Source organism: Hippopotamus amphibius, chromosome 3 (genome assembly GCF_030028045.1).
Source record: "Hippopotamus amphibius kiboko isolate mHipAmp2 chromosome 3, mHipAmp2.hap2, whole genome shotgun sequence".
Classification (NCBI taxonomy): Eukaryota; Metazoa; Chordata; class Mammalia; order Artiodactyla; family Hippopotamidae; genus Hippopotamus; species Hippopotamus amphibius.
The window spans coordinates 159,146,874-159,171,625 of record NC_080188.1 but is presented as its reverse complement, the minus strand read 5'-3'; the positions used below and the strand labels follow the sequence as shown (position 1 = coordinate 159,171,625).

Sequence of the window (24,752 nt, the reverse complement as noted above, 5' to 3'; positions counted from 1 at the left end):
TAAGAGTGAAGAAGAGAGAACTGTTTCTTATTTGAATGCTACCTGCTTTATGCAGTGTTGGTTACTAAATTCTCAGAGCAGATGATTAAAATTTTCTTTAACTTGAATTGTTTTTGATTTTCAACAACTTATTCACTATATGTTTTAAGTTTGTAAAAAATGTATCTTCACATTACTACAATTTTAAAGAGTCAATCATTGAAAGAGATTTTAAAGTAAAGTTCTGCTCTATTAGCTTCCTACATTGGAATACAAGAATACAGGAAGTGCTTTCAACAGAAAGTTACATGGTTCTACAGTACAACCTGTCTAGAAGACTTGCAAGGGACCAGTACAGTAACTTGGTCTCTTTGGATCAGGCAAAATCAGAGGCAATTGAAGAAGTGAGCTTTTCTTAAAATAACACATAAAAAAAATTCCCTATGCACTTAGATTTAGTGCTATTGAGAAGAACTGAGGCACAAAAAAACTAAGTGCACAAAGGGAAAATATCTGAAATAAAATGATTTTCAATATGATTGAAACCCTTCACCATTACATTTGACGATAGAGCTGGAGAATGACTTTCCCAAATTAAAGAACATTACGAACACCAGGGATGAGCTGGTCAAAATACATTTTGTGGATAATATGTAGGGTTACACTAAAAGAGTGTTGTAACTAAAAATTCTGATTTTCAAAATCATAATTTTGATTTTTCATGAAATTACTGGCTCTTTTGCTAAAGTAAAATTAACTTCAAACCAAATGGATGCTCTTAAAGCTCTGGAGGACAGTTAGTTTAACGAAGATGATATAAGTTTCTTATTTTTTCAAACAAGCTCTACTAGAGACACATCTTTTCTTCATTTATGGCATCAGATGTTCTTTCCACAGAATTTAAAGCATTTGGGCAGAATGTTAAAGATGAGTCTTCAAAGAATAGCTCTTCTAATGGTGACTAGGTAAAAAGAGTAATGCTGTACTCAGAAATGATGCTGCCTTGAACTGTAATTGCTCATTAATCCTAGTCATCATGACTCTAGCAACGCATGCCATCTACATACTTGCTGTCCTTTCGACTCTTTCATTTCAGTCCAGTGATTGAGTTCCTCTTCTCCAGAGCTGTTCAGACCTAAAGAAATCCAGCCTATCATCTCTTTTCTTTTCATGCTGCGTTTGTTATACACAGACAGTATGAGTGTCACATCAGAGAGCTGAAATAGGGCCACTTGAAAAACAAAAGTTTCCTTGTATACTGGATTTGGCTGCCCTCTGCGGATGGATGTCTTGCATTTGGACATCTCTTGACCCATGGAATTCAGTAGAGTTAATTTAACATATGTATCTACAGAAAAAAAAAAAAACATACCACAAATATCATTTGAAACAAACTCAAAATGTCTTTCTTGTAACACTTGCTGAGAAGATTCAGTATTTTTACTTTAAAAGGATATGGTGTATACCATGTTTAGTAGAAATCCAATAAATCCATTTTGATGTAAATGGTTATAAAACGTGACAAGCACAGAGAATGCTAAGTAGGCATAAAATCTTTCGGGGGTAATAATTTCTTAACCTCACTACTTCTATATTATAGTTAGAATTTAAAGGTATACCTCATAGTCCTTCCTCCACCCTCCCACCCCCCATCCTTGACCTCCCACTACCCGCCCTTCCCATCCCCACCCTGTTTAGCTTCACTAAGCAGGACATCATAGCATTAATAAACACTTAGCAAGCTCAATTAGCCACAACACTGTAAAGCATTCCACTGTGTTTTCAGAGTGTAAGAATAAACAAACAAATAGAAATGAAGGCAAATGGTAAGGAGGAAAGGAGAAAGACAAGAATGCAAAGATGACATCAAAACAGCTTAGGATGAAATGTCAAAAAAATCTCTGCATGGATGTGGTTTTTAAATATAGTTTTAAAACATTTAAGGGCCAAAATGAAGCCAAATGCACTAAGGGCTCAAAGTTTAGCAAATCAAGTAAAACCTTCTCCTGGTTTCATGCAAGAGTACATTTAATGTGCTTTTTGGATAGTTAAAATACATAGTACAGGATTCCTTTTTGGCACAATTTAATGTGAAATTTTAAGTATGGTATCTTAACTACTTTCATGAACTATAAAAAAAATGATGTGATGTTTAGTGTACCAAGTGAAACATAACAGTTCAATGCCTGATTACTTGGGAGATAAACCCTCTTTTCAAACAACTGTGTTTTCAAGTTCTTTAGACTCATGCAAATTATCTTCAGCATGTAGATCCATCATGTGTACTTCATATCAAAATTTCAATTAATTTTAATGAAAATTGCAATATTTCTCATGAAATATCTATTTCTACTGTATGAATCAAAATATAATGAATGAAAAAATAAAACCTTTAATTTAAAAAGTTCTGCTAATTTTATAGATACTCTGAATACCATCATCCATAATCAGAGATAAATTCTAAGTTAGTTTTATTTAAAGTACCACAGATAATAAATGTGCATTTTTTTTGGAAATCAACATGGTGGACAGCTTCACTGCTGGCAAGTTTTAGGGAATTTTGTTTTTGCATGAAAAGACAACATCCAATTAGCCTCTACAGGAACTCACCTCGGATTATATAAACCTGTCCACCTATCAAGTGTTTTAGACAACAGAACAGTCCATCTGACAACAGGGGGTGGAAAGCAGTAAAAGAAATAATGACCAGATGTCAATTGTTGGGTGAAAGAGGGTCAAAGGTTAGAATTAAAGAGGAAACACTGTTCACTGGGGTGGAAGAACACAAAACTTTAGCATTTTAATTCAGGTAGAGGGTTGAACAAAGGGTATGTCGGGTAAATTTCATGGAATGAGGATTTTTAAGCTCATTGTGTAATCTTAAACAAAAATTACACTGTTTTAAAGGGGGACATCTTTATAATGATATCCTCTTGGTCTAAAGCACATTGAACATAGAATCATGCAAATTATCAGACCATAAAAGACTGAATAAAAGTCATTAAAGGATCGTTATTATTATTTTGCTAAATTTTTAAGTTTATCCATGCAATATTTAACATTTCAAATGCTTTTATTACTCCCAATGTAATATAATATTAAGTTAGGCAAAATAAAATAGAACTACCAACATTTTTGTTCTTGAATGTTACCACAGTTCCTTTGGGATAAAAATTGGGTTAGTCAGTCTATAACATAGTACAAAGCTTAGAACCCAGGTATACATGAAGGGTCCCAATCTTATATACAGTAGACAAACTGATAAAACTGTCTTATATTTTACTTTATAAATACTCTACTTCATATCATAAGTTTTAATGTTGACTTATATTTACCTACTAGCTACCTTCCAGGTAATACCATTAACCGTCCTAATACTGAAGATCTAATTCTAAAATAATGGCAATTGGTATAACCTATTCTTTAATCAGAAGGATCCACTCCACGTTGTGGATGCACATCTCTCTTAACTTGTTTATTATCCACCCCTGCCTCCACCCACCGTCTTCATTTTAGTTCTGATTAGTGTTTCTCTGTTTCTATCAGAGTGGGTTCAGCAAGGACAGAAAGGCAAACTTATCATTTCAAGTCAAAGATTTGTCAAAAGATTGAACTACTACCTAAAGCAGGAAGAGCAAACTGACAGCTTGTGGCTAAATGTAACCCCAAATAATAGCTGATCTGTTACCGTGTTCAAAAATTTTGAATCTGAACATCTTGAGGCAGGGTGTGCACCCTTGCCTTTGTCACAGGCCTCTCCATGCTCCTTATCTTTCATCTACAATTCTGCTCATTTAAGTTACTTCCCAGGCCATCTGAGTGTGCATTCCTAGTGTGGATTAATGAAGATAACCAAGACACACTTCCAAAGCTGTTTACCCTAGTAATTGCTTTTTTCCACCCTCTGAATTTTTCCTTCTGAAAGGAGAAAGGGGACAAAAATAGTTCCAAATGTGCCTTTATCTGATCCGAGTATCACAGTTACCCTGTGAGAAACACAACCTTAATTTTACATGTAAGGAAACAGACTTAGGGAAGTTAGATCATTCATCCAAGGGTAGAGACATAAACCTAATTTTGGCTTTCTGACTTTGAATGCAGGGACAGATACATTGCATGATGTATGTAAGAAGCAAGGTTTCCAGCACTACTGAGGGCACACTAAATATATTTTTTCATGTCTTTTCACTTCGATTGAAAAAATAATTTTTAGGATATTTAGAAGCAAAGTTAATTCAAGGGTGGAAAAACTTTCTCCTGCAAGAATTCTTTGATACTTGGAGTGAAATACTGCTTCCAGCAAGTCTGTGAGAAATCATTAAACAAATTTAAGGTTGCCATTATTATTCAAGATTTCCTTTCAAATTTTGAGTTTAGGACATGAATAGCTTTAATTTTAGAGAAATATGAAGAGGCTGCTACTTTCTCAGTTTATTTCTACAGATAACAATAAACAATTTTGGAAGTATACCATGTGACATTTTCTCTGTGCACAACCTATCCCCAGCCTCATGAGCTGGGAGAGAGAGGAGAGAGAGGAGTGAGAGGCTATAGACAGGGCAGAGGTATATATATATACACCACCTAGCTTTCCTTTCCTAGCATCTAGCATAAATCTCAAACAATTCATTATTCTGTTTGTCCTGGTAAAAGCAAAGCACATTCCATTTAAGAAAAGAATCTGCTGGCAGTACTGATTTATAATTTTAAAGGAGGAAAAATGTGAAGAAACAGCTTTTTCTTAAATTGTTAAGGGAGAAAAGAAGGAAAAATATAGAAGTATACACATTAGTTCATAGTACTGCATGCAGACAGAAAACACAACATTGATCTTCAGTTAACAACGACAGCTATACACATTCCTCATCATATTTGTGGAATATTATTTCCTTTAAAAAAAACCTTGTAACTTTTTCTGGCATTAGAAGATAATGGCTATGATAGGGCTGGTTTATTCTGCAGATGCTGAAAAATTTAAAGTCTTGTCACCTTACAATTAATACTTTGAATTTTGAATCTTTCTACTTCCCAAATGGCTGGAAATAGAAAACATGAAACAGATTAGCTGATGATTACACCATCATTGATCAGTTAATACTAAATGATAGGATTGAAGCCCCTATACTGAGAGTCCCATAAGTACAGAAAATATTAGAATCAAGAAAATTTTTTTCACTCACTGGGTGGTCTGTTCGCTGCCAAGTTTTTGAAGTGGCTGCCTTTTATCACTTCTGCTGATAGTCTTCCAGTGGTGGCATTATAAAGCAGGCCAATGAGAATTTCTGGAACTGAGCCATGTTCAAGAGACTGACAGGAGGACGTACTTTCACTACAGGAGATTTCTGACACGCTCATTTGGGAGTCACAGCCCTGCAATCAAAAATGAAATCTTTATAGTATTTTGTAAAAAAGATATATTAATAGACATGTTGGTAATGCCCTGTTTATTGGAATTAGGTAGGTAAATCATGATTAAAAGCAAGAGTTGCAAGCAAAATTCCCAAAACACTAGATTAGAAATGTTCTTCCCATATTTTAGTTCCTGGATCTCTTTCCATTATACAGCAGTCAAAGGAATAATAGGAGATGAGAAGGTTTCATAAATCCTTGCACGTTTGGATACAATCAGAGAAGATAAATTTCTTAAACTCACAGGTGTTAATGAACTCTTTCCTGAATGTAAAAAAATTGTTGTTTAGAGATTTATTGACCTTTAAAGACCAACATGGATTTAGACTCAATTACATTAAATGTAAATGTCTTAACTGTGCCTTTAAAGACAAAGAGTGGCAGACTTTGATTAAACACAAAACCTGCTATTTATAAATCAATATGTAAAACACTGAGATACAGAAATTGAAAAAAAAGGTGGTAAAATATTTACCATGCAAATAATAACCAAAAGAAAACTGGTATAGCCACATTAGTATCAGCCAAGGTTAGCTTTAAGGCAGTAACTATTACTAGAGATGAAGAGGTATACTCAATAATGATAAAACTTTAAATTTACCAGGAAGATAAAGTAATTCCAAATTTGCATGCATTTAATAACATGGGCTAAAAATTAAAAAAAGCAAACATTGCCAGGACTAGAAAGAGAAATAGGCAAATCCACAACCAGTGGGGACTTCAGCATACTTCTTTCAGTAACTGACCAAACAAGCAGGCAAACAAATACTGTGATGATGTAGAAGATTTGAATATCACAATAAGTGAAACTGACCTAATGGTAATATGCAGAACACCACAACCTACAACTACAGAACATACATTTTCTCAAGCACGCAGTGGATTTTTTACAAAAATATTTATTAAAAAAGCAAACGAATTTCAAAAATGAATTTCAAATGATGGAAATCATTCAGAATGTTTTTTGAATCAGCTAGAAATCCAAACTAACTTCTAGTGATACTACATATTCTATAGACCATGGAAAGATTTTTTAAAAATGAGTAAGAACAGCTTCCAACAAATTTGAAATTTTGATGAAATAGACATCTTCCTAGAATAGTACAACTAAGCAAAATGGACACAAGAAGAAACAGAATATCTGAACAGTCTAACTGAAGAAATTGAATTTGCAATTAAAAACCTTTCCAAAACAAACAAAATAAAACTAAAAACTTTAGCTGGATGGCTTCAATAGTGAATTCTAATTAATAACACTAGTCTTATGCAAACTCTTTCAGCTAACAGGAAAAGAGGAAACACTTCCCAGTTTCCTGTAAGCAACTAGCAAAACCTTAAAACAAAAACCTGACAAGGACATTATAAAAAAATTACAGGATTTTCTTATTCATAAACCTAGTTTCAAAACTCTAAATAAACGTCGTGCAAACCAAATCGAGCAACATGTAACTTCATACTTAATAATTTTTTTTTAATGTTGTCCCTTTGAAATTTGGGATGTGAAAATGATGCCAGCTATTACTACTTCTAATCAGCATTGCACTGGAGATTCCAGCCAGTGAAGGTCCTAGCCTTATGAAAGGCAACAAAATGAAATAAAAGGTATAATGACTTGGACTGTCCTTATGTGCATTCTATATAGTCATGCATACATGAACTCTAATCAAGTCCACAGATGTATTACTGTTGCCTGCAAAGGTAAAATTTAAGAATCCATATATTGCTATATACCAGCAACAAATCTGAAAATAAAATTTATTTTAAAATAACAATTATTACAACACAAAATATAAAATATCTAGGAATAAATGTACAAATGATATGCAAGGACTCCATACAGAAAACTATGAACATTGAGAGAAATTTAGAAGTGCTGCATATACTATGTTAATGAATTATAGGGTTCAGTTATGCAATATTCTCTCCAAATTGACTGATTAAAGGCAATCATAATCAAGATCTCAACAGGTATCTTTGTGGAACTTGACAAGTTAATTCTAAAATGTATGCGGCAGTATACACATACAATGGAATATTGTTTAGTCTTAAAAAAGAAGGAAATCCTGCCGTATGTGAGAGCATGGATGAACCTGGAGGACATTATGCTAAGTGAAATAAGTCAGTCACAGACAAATACTGTGTGGTTCCATTTATATGAGATATCTAAAATAGTCACAGTCATAGGAGCAGAGAGTAAAATGGGTGTTGCTAGGGGCTGGGGGAGGGGGAAATGGAGAGTCGATCAATGGGTGTAAAGTTTCAGTGATGCAAGATGATTAAGTTCTAGAGATCTGCTGTACAACATTACATCTACAGTTAACAATACTGAATTGTATACTTAAAATTTGTTAAAGAGTAGATATCATGTTACATGTTCTTACCACAATAAAAATAATAAAATAAAAGATGCGGGCTCTCCTCTATTAAGTACCAAAATTTATAAAAAAGGCACATTATTTAAGACAATGTGATAAAAACAATGTCAGAAACTATTAAGTAGAAAGCCTACTAATTAATCTATGCATAATAGACACAATTTACAACAAAGGTTGAATGACAAAGTAGTGGGACAAGGGAAAGGATAGTCTCTTTTTAATAAATAGTGATAGGACAACCAGTTATCCACACCAAAATAAATAAAAATTAACCCTACCTCAAAACATACCAAAAACCCAATTCTGGACCTAAATATAAAAGGTAAAATGATAAATCTGTACATTAAAAATAGGAGTCTATATTCACGATCTCAGGGTAGGAGAAGACTTCCTTAAGGAGGACACAAGAGCATTAATCACAAAGCTAAAGTTTAGTAAGTCTGGCAGCATTAAAATTAAGAATTTCTGAGCTTCACCAGAGACTTTTAGGATGGTGAAAAGGCAAACCATCAGCTGTGAGGAGAGGCCTGTGTATGAAACACATACAGTTCACAATTAGCTCAAATTCCAAATATGTAAAGGAGATCCATAAATCAAGAAGAAAAAGACAATACAACATAAAAACACTTGACAGATACTTGAACCAGCACTTTCACAAAAGAATGGTCAATAAATAAATATGAAATGATGTTTAACTTCGTTAAGAATCAAGGAAAAGGAAATTAAATCCATGAAGTAACACTGCACAACAAATAAACAGGCTAAAACAGTAGTGTGGTGAGGACACAGAGCAATGGGAAGTCTCATATTCCATGGTTATAGTGTAAAGTGATATTTTTTTAAATGTTAAAAATACGCATCTTATAATACCTGCCAATTCCATATATATACATCTCCATCAGGAATATGTGCAATGTTTACCAAGAGACATATGAAAGAACATCCACAGCAGCATTATTTATAATGACCCCAAAGAGTGGAACAGATGAACAATTTGTGGTGACTTCATATAATTCAGCAATTATACTGTACATACAGTATATATACACTATACAGCAATGAAACTAATTATAGCTACATTTGCAAACATGATTTTGAGTGAAAAATGCTGAACCTAAAAGGATACTTAGCTGTATGGTTCTACTTATGTAAATTTCAACAACAAAAACCAAATAAAGACCAGGCAAAGCTAAGCCATAGTACTTCAGATGCATGAATAGGTGTAAAACTATAAAGAGAGCAAGAAAGTGATTAATTTAAAAGTCAAAATTGTGGTTAACTCTAGGGGTGGGGAGAGAAGAAACAGTGATTGAGATGGACATGGGCGCTTCTGAGGGGTCCTGGTACTGTTTTATTTCTTGATTTGGACGGTAGTTAGATGGATTGTACATTTCTCTCTTTTCTACTCTTCTACTTATGTGTTTGGTTTCATAAGAAAAAAGGTTTAATGAAAGAATTACATGATACAAGGATTCAACATACACAAATTAACAATGATAAAAAAATATTTAGCACTTTCTTTGAACATTCCTAAAGAGATTCACTCCATGAGTTAAAAAAAAAGGCTATAATACTATTTTCTATAACAAATTTTTAGATTTAAAAATTATAGATTTAGATTTTTAGATTTAAAAAATCTAAAAATGTCTTATACAAATCTTCCAGTTTGAAACTAAGTTGGCCTATACAAGTAATCAAGGAAAATTAATACATAATTGGGGACTGAATTAGCTCACTGGACTAATATTCAGAGGGATAAAAATCTCATATTTTCAAATCTAACTCTAAACCACAGAGGAGAAAAACCAAAAGGAAGATAAATGTTATATTCCTAAATCATGGGTACACAAAACACATAGTTTGGTATGTTTTCATGACAGTTGGAGGAGAAAACATAATTTTAGTAAGTTTCAATTAGGATATATCATCACTTATGAAAATAGTGTCAAAAACATGCTCAAGCACATTTGGTGCATTTGCTACATTAGGCTATTATACTAGCAGCATCTGTTAGAACACTGTGAAATACATTTTTCATAGTATAGTATTTTTCATATTAACCTACTGTTAGATACTAAGATGGAAATCTAATATTTTCTTATCAACATAGAGGTCATATTGCCAATTTTGTGCAACGAAGCGATGTCCTGAGAAAGTCTTGGGAAAGGTCTTTCTTGCTCCTAAGAAAAACAACTAACTTACCTCCCCGCTTTACTGCTGCAAAAATGTCCTTGTCTCCAAGCCCAACATAAAAAGCAAGAGTGATAAGATCCTTGGTGATCACATTCTATTTTAGTAAGCCCTGCTGAAATATAGTAGTATTTAACAGAAAAAAACAAAACGAAAAACAAAACCAACCCCACAAAAACTATTGTCTGAGGAGTTCATTCTGAATTTATACCTTAGGAAAAGTGCTAATCTCATGACCTTTCTACTGCCATCAGTGTAACTGCCTATCCAGGGTTGGTATAGGTGTGGCAGTCCAAGGAGATCACTGAGTACAACAAAGGCAGTATAGGATAACTATATAAATAGAGTAACTGCAGTAAAGACAAATTAAATACAGACACTATATACTCAAGTGGCATCTTTCCTCCGACTATTCCTCAGGGCGTGCTGCTCCACTCAGTGTGTTTTCAGGAATCTCTACCTACTCTCGCTGCAGACCCTGTCATCAATTTATAACTGGGGCTTGCCTTGGTGGCAGTAACTGCAGGTGATTAACCCAAAGTCAAACAAATCCCAATCATAATTGGGTCTACTTAAAGGAATCGTCCCACAGGCTCCCTAAAGTAAAAGTATAACTTCTTCCCATCTAACATAATACTTTATTTCTTTTTAATACTTCTTCTCTTTCCTCCTGAGTTCTCTGCCCTAGGGTGAAGGATTATAAGCAGTTCTGTAAAAATAGAAAAAAATTATTTAATTTTTCAAAAAAACGAATAAACTCTATATAATGTTTACCATAAGCAGAATTAGTGCTTATGACAGCCATTACGTCTTTAATGGTGCTAATAGGTTAAAATCAGGTAAGAACCTGTAAATATAGAGAGAAAAATGTACGACTACAAATACAAGAGAACTCATAATAAGTAAATGTATGGGGCTTTTTATTAATATTAAACTGATTTCACCTCACTTGTAACCACTTTTACTCAATATTTTTAAGATAAAATTGCTGGACTCTACAATGATAATTACTATGAATTTGAATATTTTCTGTTGACTATATTTTCACTGTGTCTAGAAGATATTTTCTGGTTTTTAAGGTAACCTGCACATGAAATGTTTCCATCATACTTTCCTGAAAATGGGGTGACGAGGGCACGGAAGTGTAACCAGAGGGCAGTCAGCGGCCGCAATAGCGGTGCTCCCTCCTCAGGGCCCTTCCCTAGCCCCGAGGCACTGAACACCTATCAGACAAGGTAAGGAGGAGATAACCAGAGGCAATTTCAGGAAGGAGAAAGCAAGAACAGCATAGCTGCTACACATCTCACCCCCCTTCCACTTCCATTCCTTCCCCAATCCAGCATAAAGGAGAGCCATTCTGTATTTTGGTAGGGGTAAAGACACCCATCGACTCTAAAGGACAACTTACTAGGATGAGCAGGGGATGGGTGGACCGTTTAAATTCAGAGTGGTGTTGGAATCAGGACACTTTTGGCTGCAAGTGCAGACAATGGCTACTGGCAGGCGAAGAAGTGGTCCTCCCAGGCAGGCTCTGCCTCAAAGCGACACGGTACAGAGGCCACCAAGAGCTGCCAACCAAAACCACAGGAGGGACAGAAACAAAAAAGCATCCTAAAGGAAGGACAGAGAGCTGGATGGCAGCAACAAGCTCTCCCGCTCTCTATGTGGGGTCCCTGCACCTCCACTAGGAAGGAGACTCATTTCAGCCTGCAGAACACTAGTCTGTCTCCCTCCCTCCAGGGAGAGCTGGTGCTGAGGAGTTTCAGGCACTTACCACCAAACTGCTACCAAATTTAACTGGCTTAAAAGACACAAGGGAATTTACTGGCTTCTGTAATACAACAGTTAATTCAAGGGTAGCTTAAGGTGCTCACTGACCCAGGTTTTAACCCATGTCCTTAGGAAACAGTTGTCCTCCATTCCTTGGGATTGTTTCCCAAATTTGGCTTTATTCTCAGGTAGACGCTTTGCTCCAAGTTGCCAGAGTTTTCAGCAGTTCTGAGTGTTGTGGGAGAGAGGAAGACAGCATCCTGATTGCTCCAACCAAAACCCTAGTACTCACTAGTTAAGGCCTGTAAGATCTAATTTCCAGGCTTCAGAATGAAGTCACTTCATCAGAAGTACAGGAGCAAGTTGGCCTCCCAAGCAAAACTTGGATACTGTGGCCGCAGAAGACATGGATGCTAGGCAAAAAAAACGGATATCTACTACAGGGCCTGGTCAACTGAACTGTTTGCCCTGCTTTTTTCCCCTTGGCCTTCAGTGAGGACTATCACCCCTGCTACTGAGGAGCTGGTAATGTTGCTGCTTTTGCACCAATTGTGACTACCTCCCTCTGTCTCCCTGCTGGGTTTGGTCTGAGGTTCTTAGCCTTGCAAAAGCCAAGGAAGAAGAAAAGATAGGTTGGTGAAAGGGAATATTACTACAGTTATGGAACATAGCTCTGATATTCAGGTTAGCTAACAAAGAGTGGAAAAAAAAAATCTCACTTTCTCTTTCATACAGAAAGAAAGTTGTTTCACATTGACACTGAAAATATTGATACAACAAAAATTGATTGTAAAACAAATAAAAACAAAATCTTTCTATTATCAATATTTGAATACAGCATCATGTAGAAATGGTCATAAAAACTTACATCAATGAACAGATCATCCAAACAGAAAATAAATAAAGACACACAAGCTTTAAATGACACATTAGACCATCTCGACTTCATTGATATTTATAGGACATTCCATCCAAAAACGACAGACTACACTTTCTTCTCAAGTGCACATGGAACATTTTCCAGGATAGATCACATCTTGGGTCACAAATCAAACCTCAGCAAATTCAAGAAAATTGAAATCATATCAAGCATCTTCTCAGACCACAACGCCATGAGACTAGATATCAATTACAGGAAAAAAACTGCAAAAAATACAAACACATGGAGGCTAAACAATTCACTCTTAAACAACCAAGGAATCACTACAGAAATCAAAGAGGAAATCAAAAAGTATCTAGAAACAAATGACAACGAAAACACAACAACCCAAAACCTATGGGACGCAGCAAAAGCAGTTCTAAGAGGGAAGTTTATAGCAATACAGTCCTACCTTAAGAAACAAGAAAATGATCGAATAAACAACCTAACCTTACACCTCAAACAACTAGAGAAAGAAGAACAAAGAAACCCCAAAGTGAGCAGAAGGAAAGAAATCGTAAAGATCAGAGCAGAAATAAATGAAAAAGAAAGGAAAGAAACCATAAGAAAAATAAATAAAACTAAAAGCTGGTTCTTTGAGAAGATTAACAAAATTGATAAACCATTAGCCAGACTCATCAAGAAAAAAAGGGAGAAGATGCAAATCAACAGAATTAGAAATGAAAAAGGAGAAGTCACAACGGACACCTCAGAAATACAAAACATCATGAGAGACTACTACAAGCAACTATATGCCAATCAATTGGATAACCTGGAAGAAATGGATACATTCTTAGAAAAATACAATCTTCCAAGACTGAACCAGGAAGAAATAGAAACCATGAACAGACCAATCACAAGTACAGAAATTGAGGCAGTGATTAAAAATCTCCCAACACACAAAAGCCCAGGACCAGATGGATTCACAGGCGAATTCTATCAAACATTTCGAGAAGAGTTAACACCTATCCTTCTCAAACTCTTCCAAAATATTGCAGAAGGCGGAGCACTCCCAAACTCATTCTACGAGGCTACCATCACCCTGATACCAAAACCAGGCAAAGATGTCACAAAAAAAGAAAACTACAGACCAATATCACTGATGAATATAGATGCAAAAATCCTCAACAAAATACTAGCTAACAGACTGCAACAGCACATTAAAAAAATCATACACCACGATCAAGTGGGGTTTATCCCTGGGATGCAAGGATTCTTCAATATACGCAAATCAATCAACGTGATACATCATATCAACAAATTGAAGGATAAAAACCATATGATCATTTCAATAGATGCAGAAAAAGCTTTTGACAAAGTTCAACATCCATTTATGATAAAAGCTCTCCAGAAAATGGGCATAGAAGGAAATTACCTCAACATCATAAAAGCCATATATGACAAACCAAAAGCCAACATTGTTCTCAATGGAGAAAAACTGGAAGAATTCCCTCTAAGAACAGGAACAAGACAAGGGTGTCCACTCTCACCACTGTTATTCAACATAGTTTTGGAAGTGTTAGCCACAGCAATCAGAGAAGAAAAAGAAATTAAAGGAATCCAAATTGGAAAAGAAGAAGTAAAATTATCACTCTTTGCAGATGACATGATACTATATATAGAAAACCCTAAAGACTCTACCAGAAAACTGCTAGCACTCATTGATGAGTTTAGTAAAGTAGCAGGATACAAAATTAATGCACAGAAATCTCTTGCATTCCTATACACTAACAACGGAAGAGCAGAAAGAGAAATTAAGGAAACTCTCCCATTCACCATTGCAACCAAAAGAATAAAATACCTAGGAATAAACCTGCCTAAGGAGGCAAAAGATCTGTATGCAGAAAACTTTAAGACATTGATGAAAGAAATCAAAGATGACACAAACAGATGGAGGGATATACCATGTTCCTGGCTTGGAAGAATCAACATCGTGAAAATGACTGTACTACCCAAAGCAATTTACAGATTTAATGCAATCCCGATCAGATTACCAATGGCATTTTTCACAGAACTAGAGCAAGAAATCTTACGATTTGTATGGAAACGCAAAAGACCCCGAATAGCCAAAGCAATCTTGAGAAGGAAAAATGGAGTTGGTGGAATCAGGCTTCCTGACTTCAAACTATACTACAAGGCCATAGTGATCAAGACAGTATGGTACTGGCACAAAAATAGAAAGGAAGATCAATGGAACAGAATAGAGAACTCAGAAGTAAGCCCAAACACATATGGGCACCTTATCTTTGACAAAGGAGGCACGAGTATACAATGGAAAAAAGACAGCCTCTTCAATAAGTGGTGCTGGGAAAATTGGACAGCAACATGTAAAAGAATGAAATTAGAACACTTCCTAACACCATACACAAAAATAAACTCCAAATGGATTAAAGACCTACATATAAGGCCAGATACTATCAAACTCCTAGAGGAAAACATAGGCAGAACACTCTTTGACATACATCAAAGCAACATCCTTTTTGACCCACCTCCTAGAATCATGGAAATAAAATCAAGAATAAACGAATGGGACCTCATGAAACTTAAAAGCTTTTGCACAGCAAAAGAAACCATAATCAAGACTAAAAGGCAACCCTCAGAATGGGAAAAAATAATTGCCTATGAAACAACGGACAAAGGATTAACCTCCAAAATATACAAGCAGCTCATGCAGCTTCATACCAAAAAAGCAAATAACCCAATCCACAAATGGGCAGAAGACCTAAATAGACATTTCTCCAAAGAAGACATACAGATGGCCAACAAACACATGAAAAGATGCTCAACATCACTCATCATCAGAGAAATGCAAGTCAAAGCCACAATGAGGTATCACCTCACACCAATCAGAATGGCCATCATCACAAAGTCTGGAAACAACAAATGTTGGAGAGGGTGTGGAGAAAAGGGAACTCTCCTGCACTGTTGGTGGGACTGTAAGTTGGTACAGCCACTATGGAAAACAATTTGGAGGTTCCTTAAAAAACTACAAATAGAACTACCATATGATCCAGTAATCCCACTCCTGGGCATATACCCAAAGAAAACCATAATCCCAAAAGAAACTTGTACCATAATGTTTATTGCAGCACTCTTTACAATAGCCAGGACACGGAAGCAACCTAAATGCCCATCAACAAATGAATGGATACAGAAGATGTGGCATATATATACAATGGAATATTACTCAGCTATAAAAAGGGATGAGATGGAGCTCTATGTAATGAGGTGGATAGAACTACAATCTGTCATACAGAGTGAAGTAAGTCAGAAAGAGAAAGACAAATATTGTATGCTAACACACATATACGGAATCTAAAAATGGTACTGATGAACTCAGTGACAAGAACAGGGAAGCAGATACAGGGAATGGACTGGAGAACTCGAGGTATGGGAGGGGGCGGGGGGTGAAGGGGAAACTGAGAAGAAGCGGGAGAGTAGTACAGACATATATATACTACCAACTGTAAAATAGTCAGTGGGAAGTTGTTGTATAACAAAGGGAGTCCAACTCGAGGATGGAAGATGCCTTAGAGGACTGGGGCAGGGAGGGTGGGGGGGCATCGAGGGGGGGGCGTCAAGGAAGGGAGGGAATATGGGGATATGTGTATAAAAACAGTTGATTGAACCTGGTGTACCCCCCAAAAAAATAAAATAAAATAATAATTAAAAAAAAAAAAAAAAAAAAAACTTCCGGTCTTATCAAAATTTCTATATGTATATAGAGGTATGTATATACATGCACATATTTTTTGCTACATTCAATATGAACATATTTAAATTGGTATTTCTGCACATATATGTGTGAGATTGGTTTATAAAGTTTATAAAATTTTTCCCATGTTCTCAAACAACTCCTATGCTATATAAACTATTTCAGAGGATGAAAAGGAAAAGTACCCAGCTTCTCTTTTGAGCTGAATAATTTTGACACTAACTAGACAAGAAGAACATAAAATTATAAACCAATCTGACTTATAAACATGCAGAAACAATGTTAAACTGAATTCAGAGGAAAATGCACATATGTGTGTGTGTGTATATACATATATTCACAAATAGATATTATTCCAGGAGAGTTACTTGTTCACTGAAGTTGGGTAAAACTTGCCTTTGAAACAACCAACTTTTTTTTTCTTTCTTTTATGAGAATCTTTTTGACTACTGATTGAATTTCTTAATGGCAATAAGTATTTCATGTTTTCTATTATTAGTAAATCACTTTTTAGAAATTTATATCCTCAAAAAAATTGCTCATTTCATCTGTTTTCAAACTGTTTTTCTAGTTATTCGCTTTATGATTCTAAAATTTCCACTGAATTGATGATTATGCCCTCCTTTTCACTTAACATAATGTTTTTCTTTCCTGATCAATATTTCCAGAGGTGTACCTAACTTATTAGCTATTTAAAAAACCCAGATTTTGTTTTTTAAAACCTCTTTACTTTTTTTTTAAAATTAACTTCTTGTTTTCCTTTTTCAATTTCCTGAGTTGAAGAATATTCAGCTCATCAACTTGCACTCTTATCTTCTTATAAATGTATTTAAGGCTATACATTTCCCTATATTGTTATATCTGCCCCCCATAAAGTTAATAGTGTTCTCATTTTGTCTGATTCTAAATATTTCCAATTTCCATTATGCTTTTTACTCTGACCCTGAGTTAGTTTAGAGAGTTTTTTGTTTGAGTACCTAAACACACAGATTTGAGGGGTGGGAGGGGTAGGAGGAGGACTGCCTCTTCTGCCTCACCTCCTACTACTCTACCCGTCAATCACGGAGATCTAGCTAAGTGGCCCTCCTTGCTCTTTCTTGAAGACAACAGACATACTCTGGGCTCTTGGGATTGGCTGTTCCACCTGCTTGAAATGCTCTTCCCCCAGATACGCAAATGACTAACCCTTCATCTCTTTCAAGTCTTTGCCCACATGTTACATTGCCCACAGTGACCTCTCATTTAAATTACAACTCCTTTCCAACTAGCATTCTTGATCGTGCTCACCCTATTTGTTTCACCCATAATACTTAAAACCTTTTCACATACTGTATATTTACTCTATTATATTTATTGTATCTCAAGTCTCCCCTCCTCCATAATGAATTAAATTCCATGCAGGTCAAAATTTATTTCTTCTTTTCATTAACATACACAAAATAACTAGAATGATGTCCAGTATGTAGTATGTGTGTGTGCCAGACATTTGTTGAATGAATTTCTAACTTCAACAAAATGTGGTCAAAAAACAAGGTTGATATGATATTGATTCCTTGATATTTGTGGAGACTTCCTTTGTGGGTTGGCATATATATGATTGACATTTGTAACTGTTCTACATATGTTTATGTTTATTAAGTAGAGGTCTCACATACATACATTAATTTAATCTTGTGTTACTCAGATCTTCTATATCTTTGCTAGCATTTTTCTGCTTGATCTATCTCTGCTTCTTTAGATTTTCTACATACTTAACAATCTCTCAGCTCACCATCACTTCTTCCTTTTGAATTCAATGTTCATCATATACAAGTAAATGCTTTAGTAATTATCCCAGCAATGAGTTGTGAATGCTAAACTCCCTTGGTCTTTGCCTGAAAATACCTGGAGTTTACCCTCTTCCTTAGCAATAATTTAGGTGGCTATAATATTCTAAGTTGGTAGTTCATTTGCCTTGGCACCTTACAGATATTATACCACTGCCACTTGGTATTTAGGGGTATTGAGAATCTGTTAGACAAATTGTTGTTCCCTTTCCTTATCTTTTCTTTGTGGTTACTTTTACCATTTTGTCTTCAGTGTTTCATCCTATCACTATAATCTTTATAAGTATGGATCCATTTTTGGTAATCCTGCTTATTAGCACCTGCACTTTTTCAATCTGATGATCTATGTATTTCAAATGCTGCCTCTCACTTCTCCCAGTCTCTCACTTTGGAGTTTTTATAAGAAAATATACTAAACATTCTCATTCTACCCTTCATTCTCCTTACCCTGTTATTCGTATTTTTCATTGATTCTATTTTTAATGACTCTATTTTTCATTCCAGAAGTTCCATATGGTCATCATTTAAATCTGCCTCTTTTCCCATATTGTCTTGTTTTTCCCTTGTGGTTTCTGTTACTGCTTTTAGGTCTTTATTCATTTAAAGCATGTTTATCTTATAACCTCTTCCACGGTATCCTAGAGATGTCAACATATCTATCTTTTGGGTCTGCTGTCATTCATGGTGGGTCATTTCTTTCCACTTACACTTTTTTTTTAATGTGAGTTCATCTTCAAGGGGGATTATTTTTTCTGTGGGAATTCTGTACTACCTAGGTTTGGCTACCTGAACAAATAGGATGTTATTTAAGGAAAGAACTAAGAAGTAATGGGGACAGTAGACTGGTAGAAAACCAACAGTATCCATTACACCCTCATATCTAATATTTATATTCTCACATTTAATAATTTTTAGAAATAATGATATTCATCTCACAATCCTGATTTAATTCATTTGTGACCAGACTTTAGGCTACTTGCAAAAAAGTAATTAATAGAAATACTGTTTTATCTCACTGAAGGAAACAGAACAGAATAGAAACAAAACAGTTTTGGAAGTCAGCGGTATAAGAGTTTACTGAATGTCTGTTCTGCACAAAGCACTGTTCTAGGGGAGAGATGAATGGATTTTAAGGCAGACTATGATAAAATGCCTCGAGAGGTTTATGGGCGAATACAGGTAGATGTGATAAACTCTAGGACAGCAGAAACTATATTCCTGAGAAGAGATTTTGAAGCAGGCCCCAAAAGGATTTAAAAAGGCACAGGGAAGGGCATTTCAGACAGTGTGCTAAGGCCCAACAGTGGATGGCGCATCTGGTAAATGAACTGGTCTGATGTAGCTGGTGTATATGGGGGAGGGGTGGAAAATGTAGCTACAGAAAGTAAGACTGAAGCCAGAGTTTACTCACCTATCTAGGTGAACATTTCCATCATAAACTTACTACACTGCACTGTAACGGTCACTTTGTCTGTCTTTCCTACTAGACTATCTGTTGAGGATAGAAGCTTTGTTTTATTCATCTCTTATGTCCCCAAATTAGTACAGTACCTTGCACTCAGCAAGCACTTAATAAAGATTGTTTAATGAAAAGAATATGTTGTGAAAAACATGAAATGTGGGGATGAGAAAAATTGGACCTGCTCTATAAGCAGTGGAGGGCAAGACAGGCACTGTGAACTGGGAGCAACATCTCAGGTCTACGTCTTAGAAAAATAATCTAAGGCCAAACATGGGCATGACTGAGTGCTTGGACAGAAGTCACAATTTACTTTGTTGGCCTAGGGATAGGTCTTTCTTTGAGAAGTACTCGGTCTGTCTTTGTGTATACATTTTACATCTTAAGCAAAAAATTGCAATTTTTTTTTACCCTGTAGGAAAACAGACTCTAAAAATATCTGATTTATTATAATTATTCTCTAAGGTATCTGAGTCACTAGAAACATATATTGTATTACTAAGGCAGTACAGACTCTGCACCGCAGAAATGGCCTCACATATACACCCTGGGGAGGTGTGCGCTTTATAAAATTGGTAACTAAGTTTACAAAGTGCTAGAATCACAGTTATTCTTATGCAAGTTAGTGTATTCCAAATGTGTTAGAGGTTCCCTTTAAATAATTTGTTTTAAATGAGATGATCTGAGTCTGTGTTTTTAACAGAAATATAATTTTTTTAAACTATTAGGAACTGAAATAGAATGATAATTAGAAAACAACAGCCCAAAATTATTACAAAATGCCTCCTAAGTTTTGGATTATATTCTATTATCCAAAGGTTATTGGTTTTTTAACTGTGGTTAAAGGAATCTATTGAATTTCGTTTTTAAAATATATTTGTAACTGTTTAAAAACTAAAATATTAGCTACAGATGCACATACATGAATATTAAAATAGGTGATACAGTGTACTTGTAAGGGAAGCAAACCTTGGAGTCAGACTACCAGATCTGTCAGTTATGGAATGTGACTTTAGGCAAGGTACTTATTAGCACCTCCATGCTTTAGCTTCTTTATCTAAAAAACGTGGAATAACCATCAACTTTCTAAGTAGGTTTACCAATTGTTAAAACATTATAAAACACCGGTGCATTTATTTGTATTGGAGATTTAGTTTTGTATTTTGGACTAAAGATTCACCTGCCATTTCTGTTTACTGAGAATTATTTGGAGATTACAGAGCAAGCTCTTTATAAAAAGTTACCATTTGTAACTTCCTATCTGTGTGAATCAGACTTATCTTTTTGTTGTGTAATATTTAAAAAAGAAATAATCTGGATTGAATTTCAAAGCTGAAGTAAGACTAAAACATATTATCAGCAATTGTATAAATTGTAAGTATCTGTGCTTTGAAGTAAGATAGTGGGTTTGTATGTAAGCTCTGACATTTTGCCATCTGTATGACCTTGGATATGTTTTAAAATTACCTTGAGTCTCAATTTACTTATTTATAAAAGGAAGATAGAAATAGCACAATCTCAAATATTTTATTCTAAATTTTTTTCTAAAACCTTTTATTTATGAAATGTGCTGTGCCAAACACTTAATGAGCACATAAACTGAGGATGTAAGAAGAAAAGATCGAAGAAGCTGATTAATATACTCTAAATTTTTTGTTCAAGAAACAGTTCCATTATTTTTGGTGTTTGATATTATAAATAAATATTATAAGGTAAGATTTCTGTTAGTAAAATAATTTTATATATTTGGGTTACCAAAATATTTCATTTGAAATAAAGGATGGGAATACTTGAAACACTTGAAAAATCATGTGCCACACTGTCTTTTTATAGCCTTCTGTTTCTGAATTGTCCATTCAAATGACCAAATTTTAAACACTGTAGGACTGTGCTGCCCCCTGCTGACCCAGTTTCTCCAATATATAATATTTTGAATCTTCTGAGAAGTCAAAACTCTAGTATTATAGTTAAGTAACCCTACAGTAGGCTGGAGACTATAATAATGCAGATGGTAAAATATTGAATGCAGCACTAAATAATGTATGAAGTTTGTCAATTACTTAAGTACAAACAATCTGATAGTGGAAACAAATAAACATAATAATATATTCCCGATCTGTATAATATTTAATGAATTTATATATTCCCTTCCAAATAACCACTACGGTTGCTACTGTTTAAAGTGCTGCTGACACCTTGTGGAAAACTAGAAAAATATGCACATTTTGGCTTGAATTAAATCTTCAGTAATTATTTACCTGATTCTTTCACTGAATTAACGGCAATTTGATATTTATTTGTCCATGTTAGAATAGCATTTGTATTCTTGCTAGTTGCAATGCACAAAAATTATACTTTCTAAGCTAGAAATATTAGGCACATCTTCTCTCTTTTAATCTCAGATATCCAACCAGACACATCTTGGTGGTTTTTCTTCCAGAAATGATCTCAAAATTGGTTAGTCCTTACTATAAAAACTTCTCTGAAAAAACAAAACAAACAAAAAAACTTCTCTGAGTGTTATTACCTAGTAGTGCAAAGAATACTTGACAAAATATCAAAAGAGCTGACAGCAATGCTATCTGTTGCTAGCTCTAAGACTCTGCATAACTTACCTATTGAGAGCCTCATTCTTCTTCGTTATAAAATAGAGATTCTCATTCATGGCCTGTCCAGTTATAAGGTTACATGAGCTAACATCTGATAAGTGTTCTGAAAACAGATCACTATAAGAAAACTTTATTCTTACAATACAAAACCATCTTAGTTAGCGTCCCCCACCCTTACGCTTCCTGTACACCATGATCTATGCACCCAGCCATGGGTATATGGAGTGAGAAATGGGGAATGTGAGGGATGGGGAGAGAGCAGGCAAAGGAGAAGTCTCCTATGTTCAGTTAGGTCATCTTCTTGGTCCACTCAGTCTGTCACTTACTTTTGATTCTTTGAACTTTTGGCCTTGTAGCTATCTTTTGATAATGTTATTAGATTTTACTTAATCGGATGATCATTTTGAGTCCACTTACTGCACTCTGTGTCACCAACTTCCATGCCAGGGGAAAGACATGAGACACTAGTAAACTAGATGTCTATAAAATTAGCTTTGATGGTGACATACTTCTACTAAAGCAACAAGAATATTGGCAAAAACTGTTAAAATCAACATTTTCAGAACTGTAAATTAGCCAAAGGTTTGCAATGATCCAGGAAGTATTTATTTATGAAAAATGGCTGAAAACCAGTAAGAACAACAAGCTTTGGGGCATTTTAAATTTACCCTATTTCCATCTCCCTCTCCCTGGTTCCATGATAGCCTTGAAAACCAAGAGCCTCACAACTGTGGTAACTGTGAAAACCAGCAGTCTAGCTGACACTGGAAGGGTAGGAAGATGTTTGGAGCTTCTCCAAAGCCTGATTCCCAAAGAATTATCATTACTTGAGTAGTCTTTAAAGTCTCTGAAAAAGCTCCACTCTCATGCTTTGTTTTGACTTGAGTTGGGTTAGAGCCTGATATAGGTGTACGGTACAGCTGTATCCTTAGGATGTTTGTTGGAAACAATCAGTGGCAATTGTTTAACATCACAGCCACATAAGAAAGCAGTATCAACTGGGGCTAACAAGAGATTGACCGGAAAATTTACAAGGAAAATCTTGGGAATGAGAGGTTCACAGGGGGATTCGATAAGTTCCAATGCATTCCTAGGAATCCTAAGTCCAAGCACATGTGTAAGACTATGCACATTCCCAAGAAAGACCTAAGAAGGTCATAAACTCTCATGTCTAGCTGACTTTGAGACTTTGTGCATGCATGGAGTGAAAGCTAAGACACAATTGTAAACTTAACACTGGAGCACTGAGAGCATGCCCCAAGAGCAAAAACAACAACAGCAGCAGCAGCAATTCTGTTTCCAGAATTAAAACATTATAATACTTTTAGATGTTCGGTTTTCAAAAAAAATTACGAGCCATGCAAAGAAAACAGGACAATATGGCTCATACACATGAGAAAAAGCAGTCAATAGAAATTGTCCTGAAAAATCCTAGATATTGGACTTAACAGGTAAGATTTCAAACCAGCTCTTTTAAATATGTTCAAAGAACTAAAGAAAACTATGTCTAAAGAATTAAAGTATGAGAACAATGTCTCACCAAATAGAGAATATCCATACAGAGACATACAATATAAAAGAAAAACACAGAAATTCTGGAGTTGAAAAGCATAACAACTGAAATAAGAAATTCAACAGACAAGTCAGCAGCAGATTTGAATTAGCAGAAGAATTAGCAAATTTGAAGATAAGAAACTGCAATTATTCAGTCTGAACAGAAGGGGAAAAAATAATCAAGAAAAGGAAGAGAGCCTCAAAGACCTGCCAGATATCATCAAGCTTTACAGCATATGCATAATGAGAGTTCCAGGAGGAGAGGAGACAGAAGGTACAGAAAACATTTGAAGAAATAATGACTGAAGACTTCCCAAAGTTGATGAAAAACATTAATATGCACATCCAAGAAGCTCAACAAATCCAAGTAGGATACACTAAAAGATATCCACACCTTGACACAAAGAGTCAAACTGGAGAAAGTGAAAGAGAACCTTGAAAGCAGTAAAAAAAAAAATTCATCTCCTACAAGGTATCTTCAATGAGATTGATGCTTCCTCTGCCCCTAAAAGGTCCACATCCTAACCTCCAGAACCTGTGAATACTTTACCTTGTATGGCAAAAGAGACTATAGATGTGATTAAGTTAAAGATCTTGAGATGGGTGGACTATCCTGGATTATCTGAATGTACCCAATGTAATCACAAGGTCCCTTATAATAGGGAGGCAGGAGAGCAAGAGACAAAGAGAGAGAGAGAGTGCTATGTGAAGACGCTATGCTGCTGACTTTGAAAATGAAGGAAGGGGCTGTAAGCCAAGAAAGCAGATGGCCTCTAGAAGCTGAAAAAATGGAGAAAGAAAAAAAAGACAGACAGAAAGAAAAAAGGGTCCTCTCTGTTGCTTCCAGAAAGAACACAGCCCTGATGATATATTTTGCACTTCTGACCTCCAGAACTGTAAGATAATATATTTGTGTAGTATTAAGCTTGTGGTAATTTGTTACAGCA

General features: G+C 35.3%; 1 protein-coding gene across 4 annotated transcripts in view; it reads right to left on the bottom strand.

The window, feature by feature from the left end:
* Positions 1-556: 556 nt before the first annotated feature.
* SYT14 (synaptotagmin 14) overlaps positions 557-24,752 on the bottom strand; it is a 220,460-nt gene continuing 196,264 nt past the window's right edge. For all 4 annotated transcript variants that reach the window (XM_057727815.1, XM_057727816.1, XM_057727813.1 and 1 more), the window contains 2 exons: positions 5,160-5,349; positions 557-1,327 (listed from right to left, as the gene is read on the bottom strand). In XM_057727815.1, the coding sequence (XP_057583798.1) occupies positions 1,014-1,327; positions 5,160-5,349 (504 nt within the window). In that variant the 3' untranslated portion in view covers positions 557-1,013. The remainder of the gene's footprint in view (positions 1,328-5,159; positions 5,350-24,752) is intronic.